The sequence below is a fragment of the Balaenoptera ricei genome, chromosome 12 (genome assembly GCF_028023285.1).
Source record: "Balaenoptera ricei isolate mBalRic1 chromosome 12, mBalRic1.hap2, whole genome shotgun sequence".
In the NCBI taxonomy this organism is placed as follows: domain Eukaryota; kingdom Metazoa; phylum Chordata; class Mammalia; order Artiodactyla; family Balaenopteridae; genus Balaenoptera; species Balaenoptera ricei.
The window spans coordinates 19,370,940-19,391,026 of record NC_082650.1 but is presented as its reverse complement, the minus strand read 5'-3'; the positions used below and the strand labels follow the sequence as shown (position 1 = coordinate 19,391,026).

General features: G+C 38.4%; 1 protein-coding gene across 3 annotated transcripts in view; it reads left to right on the top strand.

Annotated features, from left to right (window-relative positions):
- Positions 1-20,087, top strand: part of GRM1 (glutamate metabotropic receptor 1) — a 361,608-nt gene that overhangs the window by 283,147 nt on the left and 58,374 nt on the right. For all 3 annotated transcript variants that reach the window (XM_059941898.1, XM_059941899.1, XM_059941900.1), the window contains exon 4: positions 16,643-16,889. In XM_059941898.1, the coding sequence (XP_059797881.1) occupies positions 16,643-16,889 (247 nt within the window). The remainder of the gene's footprint in view (positions 1-16,642; positions 16,890-20,087) is intronic.

Below are 20,087 nucleotides of genomic sequence, written 5' to 3'. Positions count from 1 at the left end.
GGATGGTGGGGAGGTGTGGTCTTCCTGATGAGGCATCTCCAAGTTGTCTGAGAGCAATTCTTCACAGAAGGCAGCTATGGGTTGTTATCCGTCACAGTGCAGCATCTGGGGTATGTGTATTCTGGCTGGTAAAGGTGATCTGGGCAGAGCACTAATAATCTGCTACAACCCTCAGCTCAACAAGAATCACCTTTACTCCTCCTAGTCTTGAGCACCTTGAACCACCCAATCTAATACCTAACTCTATATATTTCTGTGTCTGAGTCCCCTCCCTGGTACATTCTATAGTCCCAGGGTTCCTTATATGATTATTCTTAATAATCCCTTTCCTAGACAGAGAAATCCTGCCTTACAACCTGCCCATTGAAAGAGTGCTGACTCTGGCCACTGTCAGGTTGCAGGTATCTGCATGGCTCTTCCATTGCTTCCTATTTCCGAAGTCCCAACGTGAGTTCTCCCTTTCCTGCTAAACTTATTTGCCTGACTCTATCCCTAGTTTTAGGAGGGAATTCCACATTGCACAACTCCAGGGGCACAATTATTATTGTGTTCTCTGAGCATGATGCCTTCCAGAGACTTGTAATCTGGTAGCCCAGGCAATACTCCTTGGGTACAGGGTTATGCTTCCACACTAGTTTTCTGCAGGCAGGATCTGGCAGCCCACTTCCCAGTTTCAGCCCCTCCCAGGCTCTCATTTCCCAGGTTCTGTCTGGAGATATCCATATGATATTAGGGATGCTAGGGCTGTTTTTACTTCTCTATGCCTGTTGCTTTCTAGTAAATTTCCTCTAAGGTTGTAAAATTATAAGTGGCCATCAGATGTTATTACACACTCTAATATATGGCAAACTGATAATGAAATTGAATGTTTTAACAAAATTACTTGGTAGAGATATTGCTAAAATGTTCACAGGACAAAATAAACAAAGGAAATAAATAAATGTGGAAAGAGGGGCAGAGACGTTAAGCCAGTTTCCTAGACCCTGAGATTGCTTCCTGCACATGACTTGGCCTTTTCATAGAACTGTGCACTCTGAGGTGTCTGTGTGCTATGGCAGAAATCAGAAACACTGCTTCTAGCAACTCTCCTGCCAGGAAATTCTTGTTCCAAAGACACAGCACAGTGATGTGCTTGGTAAATCAGACTTATAGTTTGTACTTACTTGCAACAAAATTCACAAAAGTGAAAAAATTATAACTACTTGAAAATATTACAATAAATATCATTATTTAAACTTAAAATAATGAGGAAATAGGAATACACAATTCAAAATAATGAAAAAGTTTTACTCCCCCTTAGCAACCAAAGAAAACAAAAGGAATAATTTTGCCTCTATCAAACTGTCAAATATTTTACAAAATGGTAGTAGGCAGTGTTGTTCAGGACGTGTTAAAATGGACACTCAAATATGCAGCTGATGATAGAATAAATGGTACAGTTTTTTTGGAGGAAAAATTTTCAGTATGCATCAAGAGTCAAAAGAAACATCTTGAGTGAGCAATTTTACTGCAAAGAATTCTTACCAAGAAAATGATCAGATATGCAATCATACAAACATTTGTGTACAAACAAGAAAAGTAAAAACTTCCCTTATTTCTAACCCTTAACAGATCAAATATTAGTTAAATGCTAGTATATATATTTTTAAACACTTTATTTTTTTAGAGTAGTTTTAGGTTCACAGCAAAATTGAGAGGAAGGTACAGAGATTTCCCACATACTCCCTGCCCCACACATGCACGGCCTCCCCCATGATCAACATCCCCCACTAGGGTAGTACATTTGTTATAATTTATGAACCTGTGACACATCGTAATCACCCAAAGTCCCTAGTTTACATTAGGACTCACTCTTGGTGGTGTACATTCTGTGGGTTTGGACAAATATATAATGACCTGTCTATTCCTATTCATCTCACCGCCCCCCATCCCCAGACTGTGGCAACCACTGATATTTTTACTGTCTCCATAGTTTTGCCTTTTCCAGAATGTCAAATGTTGGAATCATGTAGTATGTAGTCCTTTCAGATTGGCTTCCTTTACTTAATAATGCGCATTTACGTTTTCTTCATGTCTTTTTATGCCGTGATAGTTCTCTCTCTTTAGCATGGACTAATAGTCCATTGTCTAGATGTACGACAGTTTATTTAACCAATTGCTGGCATGTTTTTATCATGGAAGGTAACAGCCTCATTTTACTGACCTCTGTCAGGTATGCTATAAGTTGATTTTTTCAGTGGTGATATAACCCAAGCTCAAAGTTTGGAGGTTTGGAGAACAGAAAAGTTCGGGGTTGAGTGGACATGAAAGAGATGGAGCAGGGTTGAAAGTACTTGCGTCTGACAAGCTTAGGAATAACAAGACTTCTATGTGGCCTGTCCCCGCCTGTTTAAATTCTGAATTTTATTTGGGGCCCAAGCCCCAACTAATAGGAAAGCATTAACTTTGCTTTCTTTGCCTGTTTAGTTTGCCTGTCTTCCTCTGAACCTCATGGGTGTCTATGGCTTAGAGTAAAACTCATGAATTCATGCACGTTTAAAATAGTCACTGATGTCTGGACAACCATCTAGGAGATGAGTCCTAAAAAGGAGTGATGGTACCAGGAAGAAGCCTGAGCCTTCAATGCTGAAAGACTATAGGAACTTCCTTTGGCTTCTGGCTTCAAGTCTAAAACTCTCTACTGGCTATTTAAAGTTCAATGAATAATAGCTGTTATTATTGTCGTCTTTATTAACTAAGTTAATAAAGGTGTGGATATTTACTGGCTCATCCACACTCGGTGTCCGCACCCTATCAATGTTTCTGCTACATAGGAAGCCCCTTCTTCCTTCTCTTTTCTTTACTCTGTGTCTTACCGTTATTTAACAGCAGTCTTATGTCCACCTCCTGCATGAAGCTTCCCTATAATTCCACAGTGATTGATTTCTTTCCTCAATTTCTGTCTTGGAGTTGGACCCACACATTCTGACTCTTTAAAATATACACATAGAGGTTGACAGGTGGAACATGCGCCATAGATGGCTGAGTGAGCGATTTTCAAAATGAGAATGCAATCACTGCAGTATTAAATTCTTATTCTGTTAAATAACCTGAAGGAATGAGCTGGCATTCTCGTTTTAATTTTATTCTAAAAGCTATTAAACATCCCTATTATTCCAGGTACTGATATCTTCATTCCTCTTCATCCCATAAGAGAACCAAATGGGTATGTGCCTTGAACAGCTCTCTTCCAACAGCACTCAGTCCACAAGCTTAAATACGGAACATGAATTTGGTTCTACCTTTTAAGAGATTTGAAGAACTTTCTCATTTACTGCTTCAGACTGAAATAATTGCCTGAACTTCCCCCCTTCATTTTGTGTTCCATTTATACACAGCTTGTTATTTTATTCCTACAGAGGTTAAGAGCTCCTAATTTGACTAATATGTTAAATAGACACTTCATTTATATTAGTTTGTATTCAGTAATTTCAAGTAATAGCTTGTAGTCATCATATCAGGTTTCCTTTTGAGTGTTCTTAAATGTATCCTAGTCTCCATCAATAATAATTAAGCCTCAGTTAGATCATGATCCTATTCCTGAGCTGTCAGTCATTCACTATGAGAACAATTGAGATCATGTAGATGACAATTGTCTAACTCTTGTTATTGCATGAAAATGAGCAAGGTGTGATTTCATTGCAGGTGGAGCCTATTCTGACAAGATGATGGTGGTTTTGCAATTTTCAATAGGAATCGGGGATGTTTTATGGTGGATTTCTTGAAGCAAAATGGCTCTCAGCCATCCTTGCTCTTTGCATCACAAGATGATCTGGACTTCTAAAGCTTGTATATCCTTCACATTCAGGAAGCCAGACAAATAGAAACTCACCAATAAACAAGAATATCCCTTGGTACACAAAATAATGCTTTTCCCCCTGGACCAATGTAACTTGAAAAAATCCACCAATGAATTTTTATGCTGTTCCAGTCTATGTGAGTAGTTGTTGGGATTCTGATTCAACAGTTGTTGAGGCAGAGAAATCATTGCTGCCTTTACTTTATAGTTCTGTGAGCTTTCAGGGGGCATGACTGAAAAGTCAATGCCAAGTGTTCATAGAGAAGATGCTTTTAATGGTTTTCCTGTTGACCTCATCACTAAAAGAAGCTGTCATATTTGATCAATGTGGCAGTGTCATCCTGATCAATCTCTGCCTTGGTTTTCTCTTCCCATATATTTCTGATCGCCTACAGGGTGAATATACATGTCCTGGTTCCAGTGCTCATTTCTCAGCAAACTAATCTCTGTTTTGGCCTTCTTATCTCTAGTTAAGGGTAGAATTCACCTCTGCTGCGGCCTTTTTCTTCCTAGCTGTGTAAGAAATCAGCGCAGGGGTACCAGTGCCACATCTCTAAGCTCACTCAGAAAGCTGTGACAGCTCAGCATGCCCTGTGTTACGTAGGAAACTTCCTCTTTCTATGTTAAGTTCATTTGAAGAATGCTGCAAGATATCAGGCCTTAAAATAGTACCGTGCTTTGAATACACACATACAGCTGTTTAATCCAAAGCATGTGCAAACATACACACACACACGTATGCATAAACACACGGTAATAAAGAGTTCTGCTATCACTGAATTTTACACCCAGAACCAGACTTGCCCTCAAATAACACAGGCTTTGGTATAAATCAGCCTAGATTTCTTCTACCTTTACAATGAGTTACAGGTATCTATTGTTCGTTCCTTCAATCTAGCCTTGGTGGTCACTAACCCCGTCCATTAATTCTGCTATCTGAGTTTTGAACCTTAGTGGTTAGTGGATGCCAAGTTCTCTGCACTCTTCCTTCTTTCTAGAGTTGGCTACTCTTTTAGGGGTGTTTGAGAATCAAGTAGATACATTGAAAGGTGGGGAGGCACACCTATTTTATCTAAATTACACGTCCTAATTGAAGTTAACTGTCTTTATTACACTAGAAGAAGTTCAATCTGAGTACAAAAGTGAACAAGTGCACTTGTGTACACTTGTGCACAAGTGTAGACGAAGAATCATCTTGACCCCATCTGTGTTCGTCTCATATCCTCATCTAAGAATAAGTTGAAACCACCAGGGAAAAATCCTGATATGTTGTTCAATTATTTCAGTAGGACTGAATCCCATGATTGAGGCATCATCCCAGTAGGGTATATAACACCCGGCATCCTAGAAAGCACTAAAAGAGTTGCATAGTCAACAGAAATATTGTCTCAGAGATGCTAAATTCCACATGTTCTCAAGTGCACATTTTTTTTTAATTTAATTTTTATTTTTGACTGCGTTGGGTCTTCGTTGCTATGCACAGGCTTTCTCTAGTTGCAGCGAGCAGGGGCTACTCTTCTTTGTGGTGTGCGGGCTTCTTATTGTGGTGACTTCTCCTGTTGTGGAATATGAGCTCTAGGCACATGAGGGCTTCAGTAGTTGTGGCATACGGGCTCAGTAGTTGTGGCTCGTGGGCTCTAGAGCGCAGGCTCAGTAGTTGTGGTGCACGGGCTTAGTTGCTCCGGAGCTTGTGGGATCTTCCTGGACCAGGGATCAAACCTGTGTCCCCTGCATTGGCAGGCAGATTCTTATCCACTGCACCACCAAGGAAATCCTCAGTGCATTTTTGATGAATGTGTTTTGATAAGCTTGAGCAAAGTCAGTTTGCAAAGACTTGACCCCAGCAGTCTAAGTTAGCAGACTAGGTTAACTACAGGCACTGAGCATGGGTGTTGCTTGAGAGAGTTCCTTGTGATACTTTGGAGCTTCCTCAAAGTCTGTTCTTATGTTGTGGCTTCCAAACTGATATTACCAACCAAGACTGTATGCCTGCCTCAAGGGCCACTTGTTTAATTAGATTCTTCGTTAACTTTCTGTGGATATTTCCCCTTAGAAGAAGTTTTATTTTCAACTTTTTAAATGCATGGAAGACATTTATGCCCAGAACTGGCCCTGTAGCAGTCTGGAACCTCAGATAAAACCCTGGGGAATCAGTTAATCATTTCTTGTGGCTGAGGGTCATAGAATCTAGAATATTGATTCTTAGTGATGGGTTTCCTCCCAAATGATTTTTATCTGTCGGATTTAGCCTTCTCTATGGAGTGTTGAATGGAGCATCTATAGGAAAAAGTCATGCAAAAAAAATTCTGCCTCTATATCAATATCATCCATGTGAAATAAATCATGACAGCCTCACCATGTGATGAAATATGTGGATGTTGTCTTTATAGATTATATATAATCTACAATCAGGGGCAAGTTTCATTCTGCACACATGAACATTTATTAATATAGCATCAAATGCAATCTGTCCATGAGCCTGCTGAGTGGAATGTCACTCTTGGGTTACAACTGAGCAAGAGACAGGGCAACATAGTACTTAAGAGTGAGAGCTCTAGAGTGAGCTGGGTGTCAGGCTAGTCACCACCACTGTCCAGCTGTGTGATCTTGGACAAGTCCTTGGATTTTCCATTAGTAAGCTGGGCATAGTAATATGACCCATTTAATAAGTCATCGTGAGGTGAATAGATATTATATGTAAAGCACCTGATTAAGTTCCTGTCACATAGCAAGCATTCAATCATGTTACCTCTTGTTACCTGACACTAGTCCAGGTTGGATGCTAATGTTTGTATATTTTTAAAAAATAAATTTTGTATTTTAGAAGAGTTTTCAATAAAAGTTGCAAAGGTATATCAGGGAGTTCTCAAATACCCTGCACTCAGTTTCCCCTGTTGTTATCACCTCATATTGCTGTGCTACATTTGCCACAATTAATGAGCCAACATAGGTGCATTACTATTAACTAAACTCCATATTTTTTTTTTCTTATTTCATCAGTTTTCCTTTTTCTGTTCCAGGATCTCATGCAGGGTATCACATTATATTTATTTTTCATGTCTCTTTGGCTCCTCTCAGCTGTGATAATTCTCAAATTTCCCTTGTTTTTGATGACCTTGACAGTTTTTAGGAGTACTGGTCAGGTATTTTGTAGAGTGTCACTAAATTTGAGTTTGGCAAACGTATTTCTCATAGTCAGACTGAGATTATGAGTTTTGGGAGGAAGACCCCAGAGGTGAATGGGGTTTTTATGGCTGAGTAATATTTCTCAACACAATGTACGAGAGTACACCCTATCAAGTTATCACTGATAATGTTAACATTGATCACCTGGCTAATGAAGCATTTACTAGGTTTCTGTTTCTATCTGTTTTTTTGTACTGTACTCTTTGAAAGCAAATCACTAAGTGCATCCCACACTTAAAGGGTGTGGAATTATGCTCCACCTTCTTGAGGGCAGATTAGCTACATAAATTATTTGGATTCTTCTGTACAGGAGATTTGTCTCTTCCCCATTAATTTTTTTATTTAATTCTTTATTTATATCAGTTGGACTCAAGAGTATTTATATTTTATACTTTGGCTTATAATCCAATACTATATTATTGATTTTCTTGCTCAAATTGTCTCAGCTTGGGCCATTGGGAGGTCTTTTATTTGATTCTAGTGTTCTTTTGACATATCTCTATTGTTTATTTTTTAAGCAACTTCCTTATTTTCTGGCACTACAAGATGTTTCAGGCTCATCTTGTATACTTCCTGCCCCAGCCCTACAACTGGTTATTTCTCCAAAGGCATTCTGATCCTCTTTATTAGAGAATGGTGTTAGAATCCAAGATCTGGGCACTGGGCATGCTTGTTATGATTAGGGTGTTTTTGCTTCAGTGGGCAGAGTTGGAAAGTATATAAATATATACCAATCCACATATAAACATATGTATGATTATTTCTATATTAATTCATCAGTACATATATTAAGCTAAATTTAAATTCATACTTATGCCTTTACCTCGGTTCCAGTACCACATGGTTTATTCTAGCTTTTCCCCTTTGCTTATCAGTAACCTTCCCCACTCCAACTGTGATAAACTTGGATTCCATCATCTGTCATCCATTTATTCATTTTTTCTGTTTTGCTTTTTGTTTTTTTGGCCATGCAGCCTGTGGGATCTTAGTTCCCCCGCCAGAGATCAAATGCGGGCCCCCAGCAGTGGAAACTCAGACTTCTAACCACTGGACCACCAGGGAATTCCCTATTCATTTATTTTTTCAACCTTGGTACATGTGTACAGCTATTTCAGCATTGTTTACCCATACACTATGATAAACAACTTTACCAGTTAGAATATAGAGCTTATATTCCACTCCTGAATATAATTTTAATAGATTTGGATCAGCCCTGTGACCTCTCAAGGAGTCCTTCTTAATGAATCTATTTGTGGCATTCTTGTTTCTGTAAATATGCCCTTCACAACCTGAGCAGAGTGACTGACATATCCAAGCAGATTTGCATAAAGTCTGAACCCTGTAAGTGTTTTAGCAATAGACCCTGTTCAGAGCTTTTTGCCTGTATGTGCTTGACAATGTTAATCTTAGGAGCTACTCTTTTAATTTCTGTGACAGATATTGATTGAAGTCTCACTAGCCATGAGTTCCTATTAGGCTCTTAGGAATTCCAAATTTGATTCTTTCAAGAGATGCTGTTGGGAGACACCACATAAAAGGCAATATGTCATTCAAGAAATCCCAACCAACATTGGGACAGATAGCGTTTTGGTCTACATGAGCTGTTAAGTCTACATAAAATATCAGTGTAAAATATCAACTAAGAGTGCCCTGCAGAAATGAACTTTACATGAAAATCCACAGTATATCTCATTCTTAGGTGATGCGGGCATGGTAATAAACCTTATGGCCTGTATTTAAACCTGTATTTAATCCTGTGCAGAACATGGAAAGCTTCTATTCCAAGTTTCCATTTTATCACTTGGCATATGAATTCCAGGAAAAAGGCTGAAGGATAGGATATCCTTAATATATCCCAAAGTAGACTTTTTTAATGGTACAGCATTTTGTCAATTTATAAATACTGTACTGTATAAATCAGAAGTCAATCATAAAAGTGGATTTGCAATACTAACGCCATATAACTTTTAAGGTTTTGTTTTGTAATAAACAAGACCCTATATTGGTTATCAGAAGATGCTGTTAGACTCTAATAGGTCAGAGATATGTAGAGTTTCACAAATAGTTCTTATATTTCTGCAAAATCCACTCTGATTTATTAGCTCAATCTAAACACTGAAGCATGAAACTAGAGATACTACAAAAGGGAACTTGAAATGGACCATAATAGCATTAAGTCATGGAACTACCTTAAATTTGTAAAAGAAAGCATGTTTCCTATCACCCATAAATAAGTAGAAGTGGAGCTATGAGCATAGATATGCCTTCTTAGCATTTAGAAGAGACCAAGATGAATAGGCTTGGCAAGGATTCTGACCCAGCAGGTTGTTGAGACAGGAGTTGGTTCCTGATGAATTTTAACAACACCCCAACTTCCCACATTGGCTAAAGCAGCCAGCTCTCTGTAACATACTCCTTCTCTATGATTACCTGCCAAATTCTTATTGCAGACCCGTGGGGAGTGGTTTATAACTCCATGACACTGTTTTGTGCCAGATCAATAAAGGCAAAGGCACATGAGAAGCTGCCCTTATTTTCTCTCTGTAGAGAAACAAAGAGCCCCACAGTTCAACTGAATGTTACTGACTAATCCTCAGCATCACTTAAACTCTCCGGGGATTGTCCTCATTTGTTTTTCACATAACACTATAATTTTTTGAAATGTGAATTAGCTAAAATGCAATTGTATTTTCAGGGAATTGAAGGCTTACTATACATTATCAGCAATTTTCAGGGAGCCGGCTGTGTGTGTGTCATATAACTGGGGGATTTCTCTCTTTAATAATAGATTGTGATGATGTATTTAGAAAAATGTCTGTATTGTTCACGTATGTTAAAACCAGGTGGGTTTAAGCAATAGAAATTCAGCTAATAACACACGCTCAAGTAAATGACCCTTACTTTCTTCTTTTCCATCCTACATAGGAGTTAATTTACATTTTAATAAACAGAATAGAAAATAATGGAGGGGTCATATTTTTCTGTGATGTGAGCTGAGAAAATTTTTAGGGAAAAAGGAAAGTATAGAGCCAGAGGAAAAAAAGAATTCAAAGATTTTAAACTTGAGCATGAACAAGGCTGGACTGTTGTGAATCTTACCACAAATTCTTCCTGGAAAAGCATAAGGAAAATTTAATAGCCAGGCCTTCAAGAAAACTTGACGGCACTTTAGTCATTTGAGGTCATTATTTTAAAAATGACCTGATTAATTTTCTCTCAATTAATCTGATACTCAGGTCATTTAAAGGAACATGAATTTCATTTTCTTTGCTTGATATGTTAACAATATAAAACAATTACAGTTCTTTCTATTTTGATCTGAATGGAGATTGTATCAAATTATGTATTGAATATATAATGCTCTCAGATAAAAAGAAGCAATGGAGAGCTACAAAAGCCAAGAAACTAGAAGAATGTTTTCTCCAGGGACAGTTATGTTTACTAATGTTTCCCAAAACATTTCCTTGTTATGGTGAGATAAAAGAATGCTTGTTTTGTTTCTTTTTATTTTGAATTTCATGCTGAGGGTCTAGATTTAAAAAGGCAACATAACTAGACCTACATGCATAGTGGTAAGGTTGTACTAATTAAATAGAAAGAATAGGCATCAACAAAGTACTCTATTGGAGTTCAACATTCTTTCAATTTATTTACTACGTTTTTCCACTTTGGACATTCAAACTGGGACGATATTACTAAAAATTCAGAACTAATAAACATCAAACTAATTGTTTTTCCTAACTGATGTCTAGTTGTCTGTTATAGAACTGCTCCAGCAGTTGGGCAGGGCTGCTATTGTATGCATAGTGCCACGTGGCAGGGACCAGGTCCAGCTCTGGAGGCCACTGCCTCTGTCCTTGGTAGCTGTGTGACCTTGAATTCAGAACCCCTGAGATTTCAGTGGCACAGCCAATGTATTTCCTTCCCAAATTTGAACCCAACTAAGGAGTAGACCCAGGAGTGAAACAGATGGAGATAAAATATAAGATATGTTTTATTAATAATGTGACTGCATACATAGAAAGCTCAAAAGAATTTATAAGAAGTTAGAATTAATAAGTAAATTTGGCAAGCTTGCAGGATACGAGGCTGAAACACAGATACCAATAGCATTTCTCTATACTAGCAACAAATAATTTAAAAAATTTTCAAGTACACCAATTGTAGTAGTACCGTAAAAATCAAATACCTAGTATCTGCATACTGAAAAATTACAAAACGTTGCTGGGATAAATTAAGGAAGCTCTAAATAAATGGAAGCCTCTGGAAATGCTCTATATCATGATATGGGGAGCAGTTACATGGGTATGTACATATGTAAACATTTATTAATAAATTAATAAACATTTATTAATATTATAATGTACAGTAAAGATTTCTGCACCATATGAGTTATACCTCAGTGAAGAAGTTTTTAGAAGTTAACAAAAAAACTAACTGACAAACAAACAACAACAACAACAAAAACACAACAAACTGTATTAGGGACACGGATCAGATATGTGACCACAATAGACTTTTCAATACTAGATTAACCTGTCTAGCCTACTGGCACAACTGTCGACTACAGCCCACATTTTCCAAAGGCTGGAGAATCAACCAGAACCTTTGAGAATTGTCAAGTGCAGGCCTCCAGATGAGAGAGAAAGGGGCTGAACTAAGCATGCCCAGTTTCTTTTTCTCAATCCTGCAAAAAGATGAATCACTCCCCTCTTCCCATTGAGTAAGACAAGAGGCCTGAGGTGGTACTAAGTAAGAATCTCTTCACAAAGAAGCATTAATAGAAGGGAAAGGGAAAGGTAAACATTTCTCCCCAATCTTGATTACACTTATCTGTGCTTTAATCTTCTCATTTGTAAAATGGTGATAATAGAACAAAACTCATACAGTTTTGTAAGAATTAAAAAAGATAATATATGTAAAGGACTTTGCTAAGTACCAATAAATGTGGAATTGGAGAAGCAAAGCATAGGAACTTTAGAGGGGGAAAGACATCTTCAGAAAGATAATCTGATCTACTTGTGGTATTTTTTAGATTAGGAAACTGAGACTCAAGGAGGTCTAGACACTTGTCCAAGTTCCATGGCTAGTTGGATATGTATTGTTGATATATTATAGCAGAACTGCCTCTAGTGTTACTGACTGCAAGTTCATGTGCCCAATGCACAGTGAGGCCAAACAAACTGACACGTCAGTTTGGAGCTGAGAAAGGTTTATTGCAGGGCCAAGAAAGAAGAATGGGTGGCTCATGCTCAGGAAAAACCAGAACTCCCCAATGGTTTGGTGGGGAGAAGTTTTTATAGGCAAAATTTGGGGTGAGGGCTACAAGGTGTGTGACTTTCTTCTGATTGGTTGGTGGTGAGGTTACAGGGCAGTGTTCCAGGAATCTTGTTCTCAGCCTAAAGTTAGCATCCTCTACCTGGGTGAGGGTCTGCCTGCAGAAGAACTGGAGGATATTGTTATGTATATTCCTTAAGGAGGAACCAGGACCCTGCCCCGTGGCTGCACTATTGTTTCTTTTTTTTTTTTTAATTAAAAAAAAATTTTATTGGAGTATAGTTGCTTTACAATATTGTGTTAGCTTATACTGTACAGCAAAGTGAATCAGCTATATGTATACATATATCCCCTCTTTTTTGGATTTCCTTCTCATTTAGGTCACCACAGAACACTGAGTAGAGTTCCCTGTGTTATACAGTAGGTTCTCATTAGTTATCTATTTTATACATAGTATCAATAGTGTATATATGTCAATCCCAATCTCCCAATTCATCCCACGCCCCCCCTTGCCCCTTGGTATCCATATGTTTGATCTCTACGTCTGTGTCTCTATTTCTGCTTTGTAAATTTTGTAGAGACATGGATGGACCTAGAGACTGTCATACAGAGTGAAGTAAATCAGAAAGAGGAAAACAAATATCGTATATTAACGCATATACGTGGAATCTGAAAAAATTGGTATAGACGATCTTATTTATTTGCACTAATGTTTCTTGACTGCTCCTCCTTTCTTTTTGCATTTCCTCCCTTCCCTGATAAGCAACTGTTTGAATCTGCACTTTGGAACTCAGGGGGGGGGGGTCAAGGAGGCTGAATGAAGCCTATTTCTTTCAAACAAGAAACTGGGGACATGGAAAGGATTCATAGCCAGGAGAGCCCCACAGAGTCCTGCTCCATTTCACTAGGTCCCAGGTGTTTAAGTGCCTAGTCCCAAGCTCTTTCTTTCTGTTATACCGCTCTGCTGAATAGCCATCCTAAATGGCAGCAGATGGAATTGCCAGCCCTTCTCCCCACCACCGTGGATTTCCTGTTTTCAGAAGGTACACAGTCTGTTTCTACCCTCATGGAGGCTCTGTGTGCTGCCATACTCAGGCAGCAATTTATAGCCCTTGTGTTTTGCAGTAAGAACAAGATTACTATTTAGAATCAAGGTAGCTATTTTCACAATCTGCTGTGAAGTAGTTAGGCAGGTATTCTTTTGAAGGTAAATAAACACAGTCAACTACAATCATTTGATTCCATTTAGTATATTAGAAAATGTACTAGTTTAATGATACCCTAGTGGCCTGTAATGATTAATGCACCACAGAAAATGAATCATAAAATCCCCTTCTTACTAATAACTCTGAGACTAGTGTTATTAAAAAGACACTAAACCCCAGGGAATCAGAGTGTTTTCACCTTCCCACCAAGTGACAATATGATTAGCTTGGATTCTCTATTCGCTGGTCATGAAAATATAGGATCTTTGGGCAGAAGGAAAACCTGTATCATATTCTGTTTGTTTGATGATAAATTCTTGCAGCATCATCTGGGACTGTTGCTATGGCAAAGAAAATGGTCCTGTAAAGGGCCAGGTGATTTTCTAACTCTGTCACGCCTTCCCAAATGCTAGTTCATCATGAACTGGGGTAGTAGCTGAAGAGAGACTTCTTACTGATGGGAGGTAGCCATCCCCTTCATGTGCAGACCCAGGGGACTGGCGGGGTAGGGAAGTGCATGTGTCGCTTTAGATTTACACAAACACACCAGCTGTTTGTATTTATTTGGAAAAGGGTTTGAGTTACAAATATTCCCTGAAAACATGTGCCTAGCCTCCTGGTTTTCTGTATGATGAATACTGACAGGATGGGCTTCTTTGTCTTAATTTGCAGTTCATAGATTGAGTGCTAGTACTTCTAGTCAGAGAGACAGCTGTGCACATTTGGAACAATCCCAGGGAGAAGTCCTCAAAAAGCTTGAAAATGATACTGGTGCACAGAAGGATGCCCTGTCCTCGGTCGCCAGAAAAGTGTCTCCTCTGTAGACTTCTATATCTACACCCATGTTTCTGCCAATTTACAGAAAGAACAAGTATCAAGGGGGCATTTTGATACCATTGCTCTTTCCTCACTTATAAACGGTGGGATTCATGTCTCTTTGGCAGGATTATCATGATATCATTATTTGAGTATTGTATATAGTAAACACAAAAAATAGTAGCCAGTATTACTATTAATGTGTATATTTCCCATTAAAATAAGACAAATGTAAAATTAGTTTAAATTAAGAAGAATATTCCACTAATTGTTGATTGTGTATATGTATCAATAAATATACATATGTATACATGAATGTATATATATTTACATGTGTTATTTTATATATTTTTCATATATATATACATATATACACACATATCTTACTCATAACATCAGTAAATAGATACAGTTGGAAGTCAGCATGGCTCAAGAAACACGTCACCATTTGACCAGTTTGCCTTAATTACACCGGTGTTTCTGGAATAATTATTACTCACTTCACTCACAAAAGTAACCCAGTTTGGACAATAAGTTATATGATAGCCCTAAATAAGGATCGAAAGTAAAACATTGATCTCAAAGAAATCCAAGACCAGTTACAGTCTGCATGCTGATGAATAAGGCATCCACTAGACAAGACAGCTTAAGAAATTTGTACTGGGGACACCAAAATAATTTTTAAAATATATAATACATCTTTAGTAGCAGTTATCAAAACAAAAACAAAACAACAGACTCAGTGGTCATAAGGTTTGTCCCTAACAGAGAAAAGAACGCGTATTTTTTGACAGTTTGCTCCTAGGGTTGACTTTAATAGCTGCCACTTCAAGTAGATGGTTTTAGTAGAACCCTTTAAGTAGCTGCTAGAACCCTTTCAGTAACTGCTGCATTGAAGGTTATTTTGCCATCCAATATTTGTCTATTTTTTTTCTTCTTTAACTCCTGGTAATTTCTCTAATTCTAACAACTTTAACATTTAGCTCCAGCACTTGGAAGTTTCGGGCTGTATTTAAAGGCTCATTTAAAACTTATCAGACCGATGGCATTAATTTATCTCTTTTATATCCCAATATAAAAAAGAGGGAAAGCAAACTAACATTTAAGACCCAGGGGTTCTGGGTGGCAGACATAAATTACCTTATTTCAATGACTTTGCAGTTTTTTCAAGGAGGGTGTTTGTTTGCTTTCTGCTTTACCTAACCTTCTAGACTTATTCTGTGAAGTTTGATTTTAAAATGCCCCTTCTGCCTCTCTTACTCCTATTTCCTCTTGGGAAGTGTTCTTTCAATTAGGAAAATATTACTTTAGCAAATCACACTTTTAACAAGTTCTTATTAAGCAACACTGGAAGATGAGTTAAAATTGAATTTGTCCCCCCTTCAACCTGGCCTGGGTATTTTGTATCTCATTCTTAGGGTAGATGCACATGTACCTTTTTTACATTTTCAACTATACCTAAATAGATTAGCCTTAAATAGAACTCTTTGGAAATGTCTTATTTCATCTCAAGCTCAACGGCAAAGTCAAAACTCTTTACCATTTCTTCTAAGTACTTCAAGCTCTCTAAGTTCCTAAGATACTCTGTAATTCTCCAGCCCAGACACCTTAGGGTTCAGTGACCTATTTAGGCTGTCACCTGTGACATAGGTGGAAATGATTGCAGAGTATTTGAAATTCACAGGTAAAACTAAAGGTTTAGATTAAATGTGTAGTATGACTCTTCCATCAAGAAACATTTTACCTGAGTTTCTAATAATTAGCAAATCTTATTCAAATATTTCTGTACCACCGACCGTATGGAAGAAGAAATTCATACTACCTAGTTCTTCTTTTTACTCTAGGTTTTTTTGGTCCTAGAGATGATAAAATTAGTGGAATCATCAAGAGAAAATATTGGGGTTTAGATAATGCACAAACTGATTTACAATGGATTGTGGGTTGTCACAAAGGGTATAAAAAATGCTTTTCCAGGACTGTGATACAGGGAGACTTTTAATATAAGTCTCTGTGAACCCAGAGGAAATAAGAGCTATTTTCATTGCTCCTTAAGGATTTCCTTGCAATATGTGAAAGTTCTTTATTTTCACCTCTGTGGCGTTTGTTTTATATGTTATAAAGCTGTTATTGAATTCAGAAAATAAAATTGAATAAACTATTTGCAGATAGAATACACCAGAGATAGTCACAAATACAAAGCTTGAACAGGTAGGTTTGGCTTTCCCTTCTTCTGAGAGACCTGAAAAGCATTTGAGAATTAAACATGCAGGTTTAGACTTCATTACTGCAACCTTGGTAGTGATCTGTTTTTATGTTACAGGCAATGAAAGCTTAGAAGAAAACTATGTCCAGGACAGTAAGATGGGGTTTGTCATCAACGCCATCTATGCCATGGCACATGGGCTACAGAACATGCACCACGCCCTCTGCCCTGGCCATGTGGGCCTCTGTGATGCCATGAAGCCCATCGATGGCAGCAAACTCCTGGACTTCCTCATCAAGTCCACGTTCATCGGTGTGTCTGGAGAGGAGGTGTGGTTTGATGAGAAAGGGGATGCTCCTGGAAGGTAAAGCAGTCTTTTCCATAATGGATCTAAATAACCCTGTGATCCTCTTCGAGCCAGACAGACAGATACTCTGGCTCCCTTTGGTTTCATGGTTTCTGGGTGCCATGAGGACAGACACAACGAGATAGCTAAAAAGAAAGGGCTAATGTTAGATGGAAATTACATTATAAAACATTGAAGAACTTCTTATTGGTAAATACCCACAATCCTGCATCCTACAAGTGCCACCCCCCTACCTCCCCCCACACACATACAGCTATCATCCCTGGTCTTCCCTTAGAATGCCTGGGACCTCCCTGCAAGCCCAAGATACTAAGGAGATTACATCTGACCAGCAGGACCCTCCCTGGCACTGCCAACATCAGGTCAGCCTCCTTCTAACTGATTAGTCCCAATACTATACTGGTTGTGGAATATTTTAATATTATTCCTGCTTAAAGAGCTTAATATATGACGAGAACCAGGTCTTACATATGTATCCCTTTTTTTCAGGTTAACTTATGTTCCTGCTAACGTGTTTCTTGGAACAAGAAAGGAAAGAATTTTCTGTCTGGTATCGAGTCTCTATGGCTTCCAAAGAATTAATCAAGAAGCAAAGGAAAATTAAATCTAACTAACTATATATATTTTTCCCAAGTCATTTTATATACAGTCTCTTCTGCAGCACTTGCTTTTATAGTACCAGTTAGCTCATATGTAATTGGTATGCAGAGAATGATACCAGTGTAAACCGTAGTTGTGTTCTTTCATAGGAATTTTCTTGGGCAAGGGATGATCAGAATAGTGGGATAAAAATTAAAACCTGCAACAGGAAAGAAAAAAGGCCCTCAGTCTGGCTACTGCACAGTGTGCCCACAATCTTTTTTTTTTTTTCCTCCTAAGCCCTGTTATCTTTCAGTACATAATTTTGCAAAATGAGAGATTTTAGAAAAGCATATGTTGTGATAAAACAGATCATCAAATCATTTAATCCTCATCGCTGTAGGCATATCATTATCTTCTTTTACAGATGATAAAACTGAGTGTCAGAGAAACTAAGAAACTCACCTAAAGTCACGCAGAGAGTAGCTGGTAGAGGCAGTGCAGTCCGAATCTGACACTTGTAATCTTCTTGCCACATCGTGCTGCCTTTTAGCTAATCCTAAAATTAGGCAAAGTTGCTGGCAACCTTCTTAATGTCATTTCAAATGTACTGTAAGAGACTATTTGACCCTAAATAATTCTCCACATATCTCTTCCTTTCATGTAAACTTAAAGTTCTACATTTAGAGAGTGCCTTGCGGGGCCTAAGTGGATTCTCCCTGTCAAAATCCAACAGCTCCAGGAAGGATAAATGATATAAGTAACACTCAGCAATTAAAGCGATGAATTTATCAGATTGCTTCCAAGCTGCCAGTGAGGTGGGAGCAGCTTTAGATGAAAATGAGAGTGGGAAGGATGGAATGATGCAGGGCCTGGGCGTGTGGAAAGCTTCCAGGAGCTGAGCACCTTAAGAAATGGTGCCAGAGGAAAAAGTGATTCAGAGCACTGACTGCCCCCCCCCCGCCCCCCTTTAAACCCGTGGTTGTAATCCTGGGTTCTACTGGAAACCAGGTTCTATCAAGGATTGGATTTGGAATGGAAACCTTCCTTCATGATTCTATAACATATACAATGTGCCTAGGACAGGGCCAGATGCATTTCCCATACAGCGTAGACATGAGTTTCCTCCTCCTCTCTCTATTTGTAAACTATCCAAAATATAGGCCCACAATTTTAGCCTTTTTCTCCTTCATCTTTAATTGCATATTTAAATCAAGAGTTTTCCCCTGGGTCCCTTTTCAAGGATCATTTCCACAGGCTTGAAATTGGTCAGCTTCATCTGTATTCAATTTCTATTTCAACCACTTCCCTCTGTTTCTATCTCCTGTCACACCATCATTCATGCTTTTGGTCCCTCTTGTAATTATTTTAGTTAATCATCATGCAACATAGATTGAATGCATTGAAAGGATGCTGTAAAGTTGTAATTTACAGCATGAGGATATTCCAAATAACCGCCAACGTGCGAGAAGGGACTCTGGGGTCAAGAGAAAAGAGCAGTGTTCATTAACATACACAGCACTGGGGAAGGCCTCTTTTCAGTAAGTCAGTATTTTTCCCTTGGTATCATCAAGCATTTTTTTTTCTCCAGCTTTTGGGACTTTTTAAAAGTATGTTTTCATACCAAAATATTGTGAATTTTTCACTTCCTAAATGCTAATTAAGCGTGAACTGATCTCTCCTATTGAAATAAGGAAGTTGAAATAAAAGTCTTAGGAAACTGATTTATAGGAAAAAGATATTCTAAAGCTAGCGTTACACCTAAGCCTGCATTGAAAGTATGTAAGGAGATTTAACAATGTAATATGGAGTAAAACATAAAGATTAAAGGAAATGAAAAAGGGAATTACTCATACCAAACACTCACAGCAGGCTCTGTAACCATAAGGAGTTTAAAATGGAAAAATATTGGAGGTGTAGATTAGTGTCCTTGATCAGCAAGATGAATGCGAGCCTTCAACCCACAGTTAATACCCACATGGATATCACTCAGAGAGCTACTCTGAGAACATTCTGGTTTGTCTCAGCAACCAGAGGAATGAGAACCCTCTATTAACCAAAAATCAGAAAGCAGAGAGGTGAATAACACACTCCAGTTGCACCATTCTCTCTTCTCACTCCACGTAAGTTTTGTTCACCTGGAAAAGTAGGGGAAAGACTTCCTTTATGCCCCGAGAGTCCCCTTTCCTTTAGGGAGCTGCTATTTATAGAACTTGCCAGGATCTGATTGTGGAGAAGCCACTAGCCATCCTGTGGGTGACAGGATGCATTTGCACATTAAGAACAGGCAGCAAAGCTATTAAAAGATTTTAGTTGTCTAGATAAAGAACTAGGCCAGATGTAGCCAATAGGTTTCAGATGCCAGCTAAGGTTGACTGGTAGTAGCTTCCTGCAGTGCTGGGCTGAGGAGGATTCTGAGTGTGTATCAGGGTTAGAGGGAAAGAATTCCAGGATGGGTTAGGTAGGGATATTATGGAGAGGAGGAAGAGAGCTGAGGAAGAGGAATATGTGTTAGTTAATTGCCATCTATTTCTTTGGGTCACACACAAAGAGTAAGAGATATTGCCTCATATTCTAGTGCAGGAGAGTGAAGAATACACAGGTACTGCAGGAAAG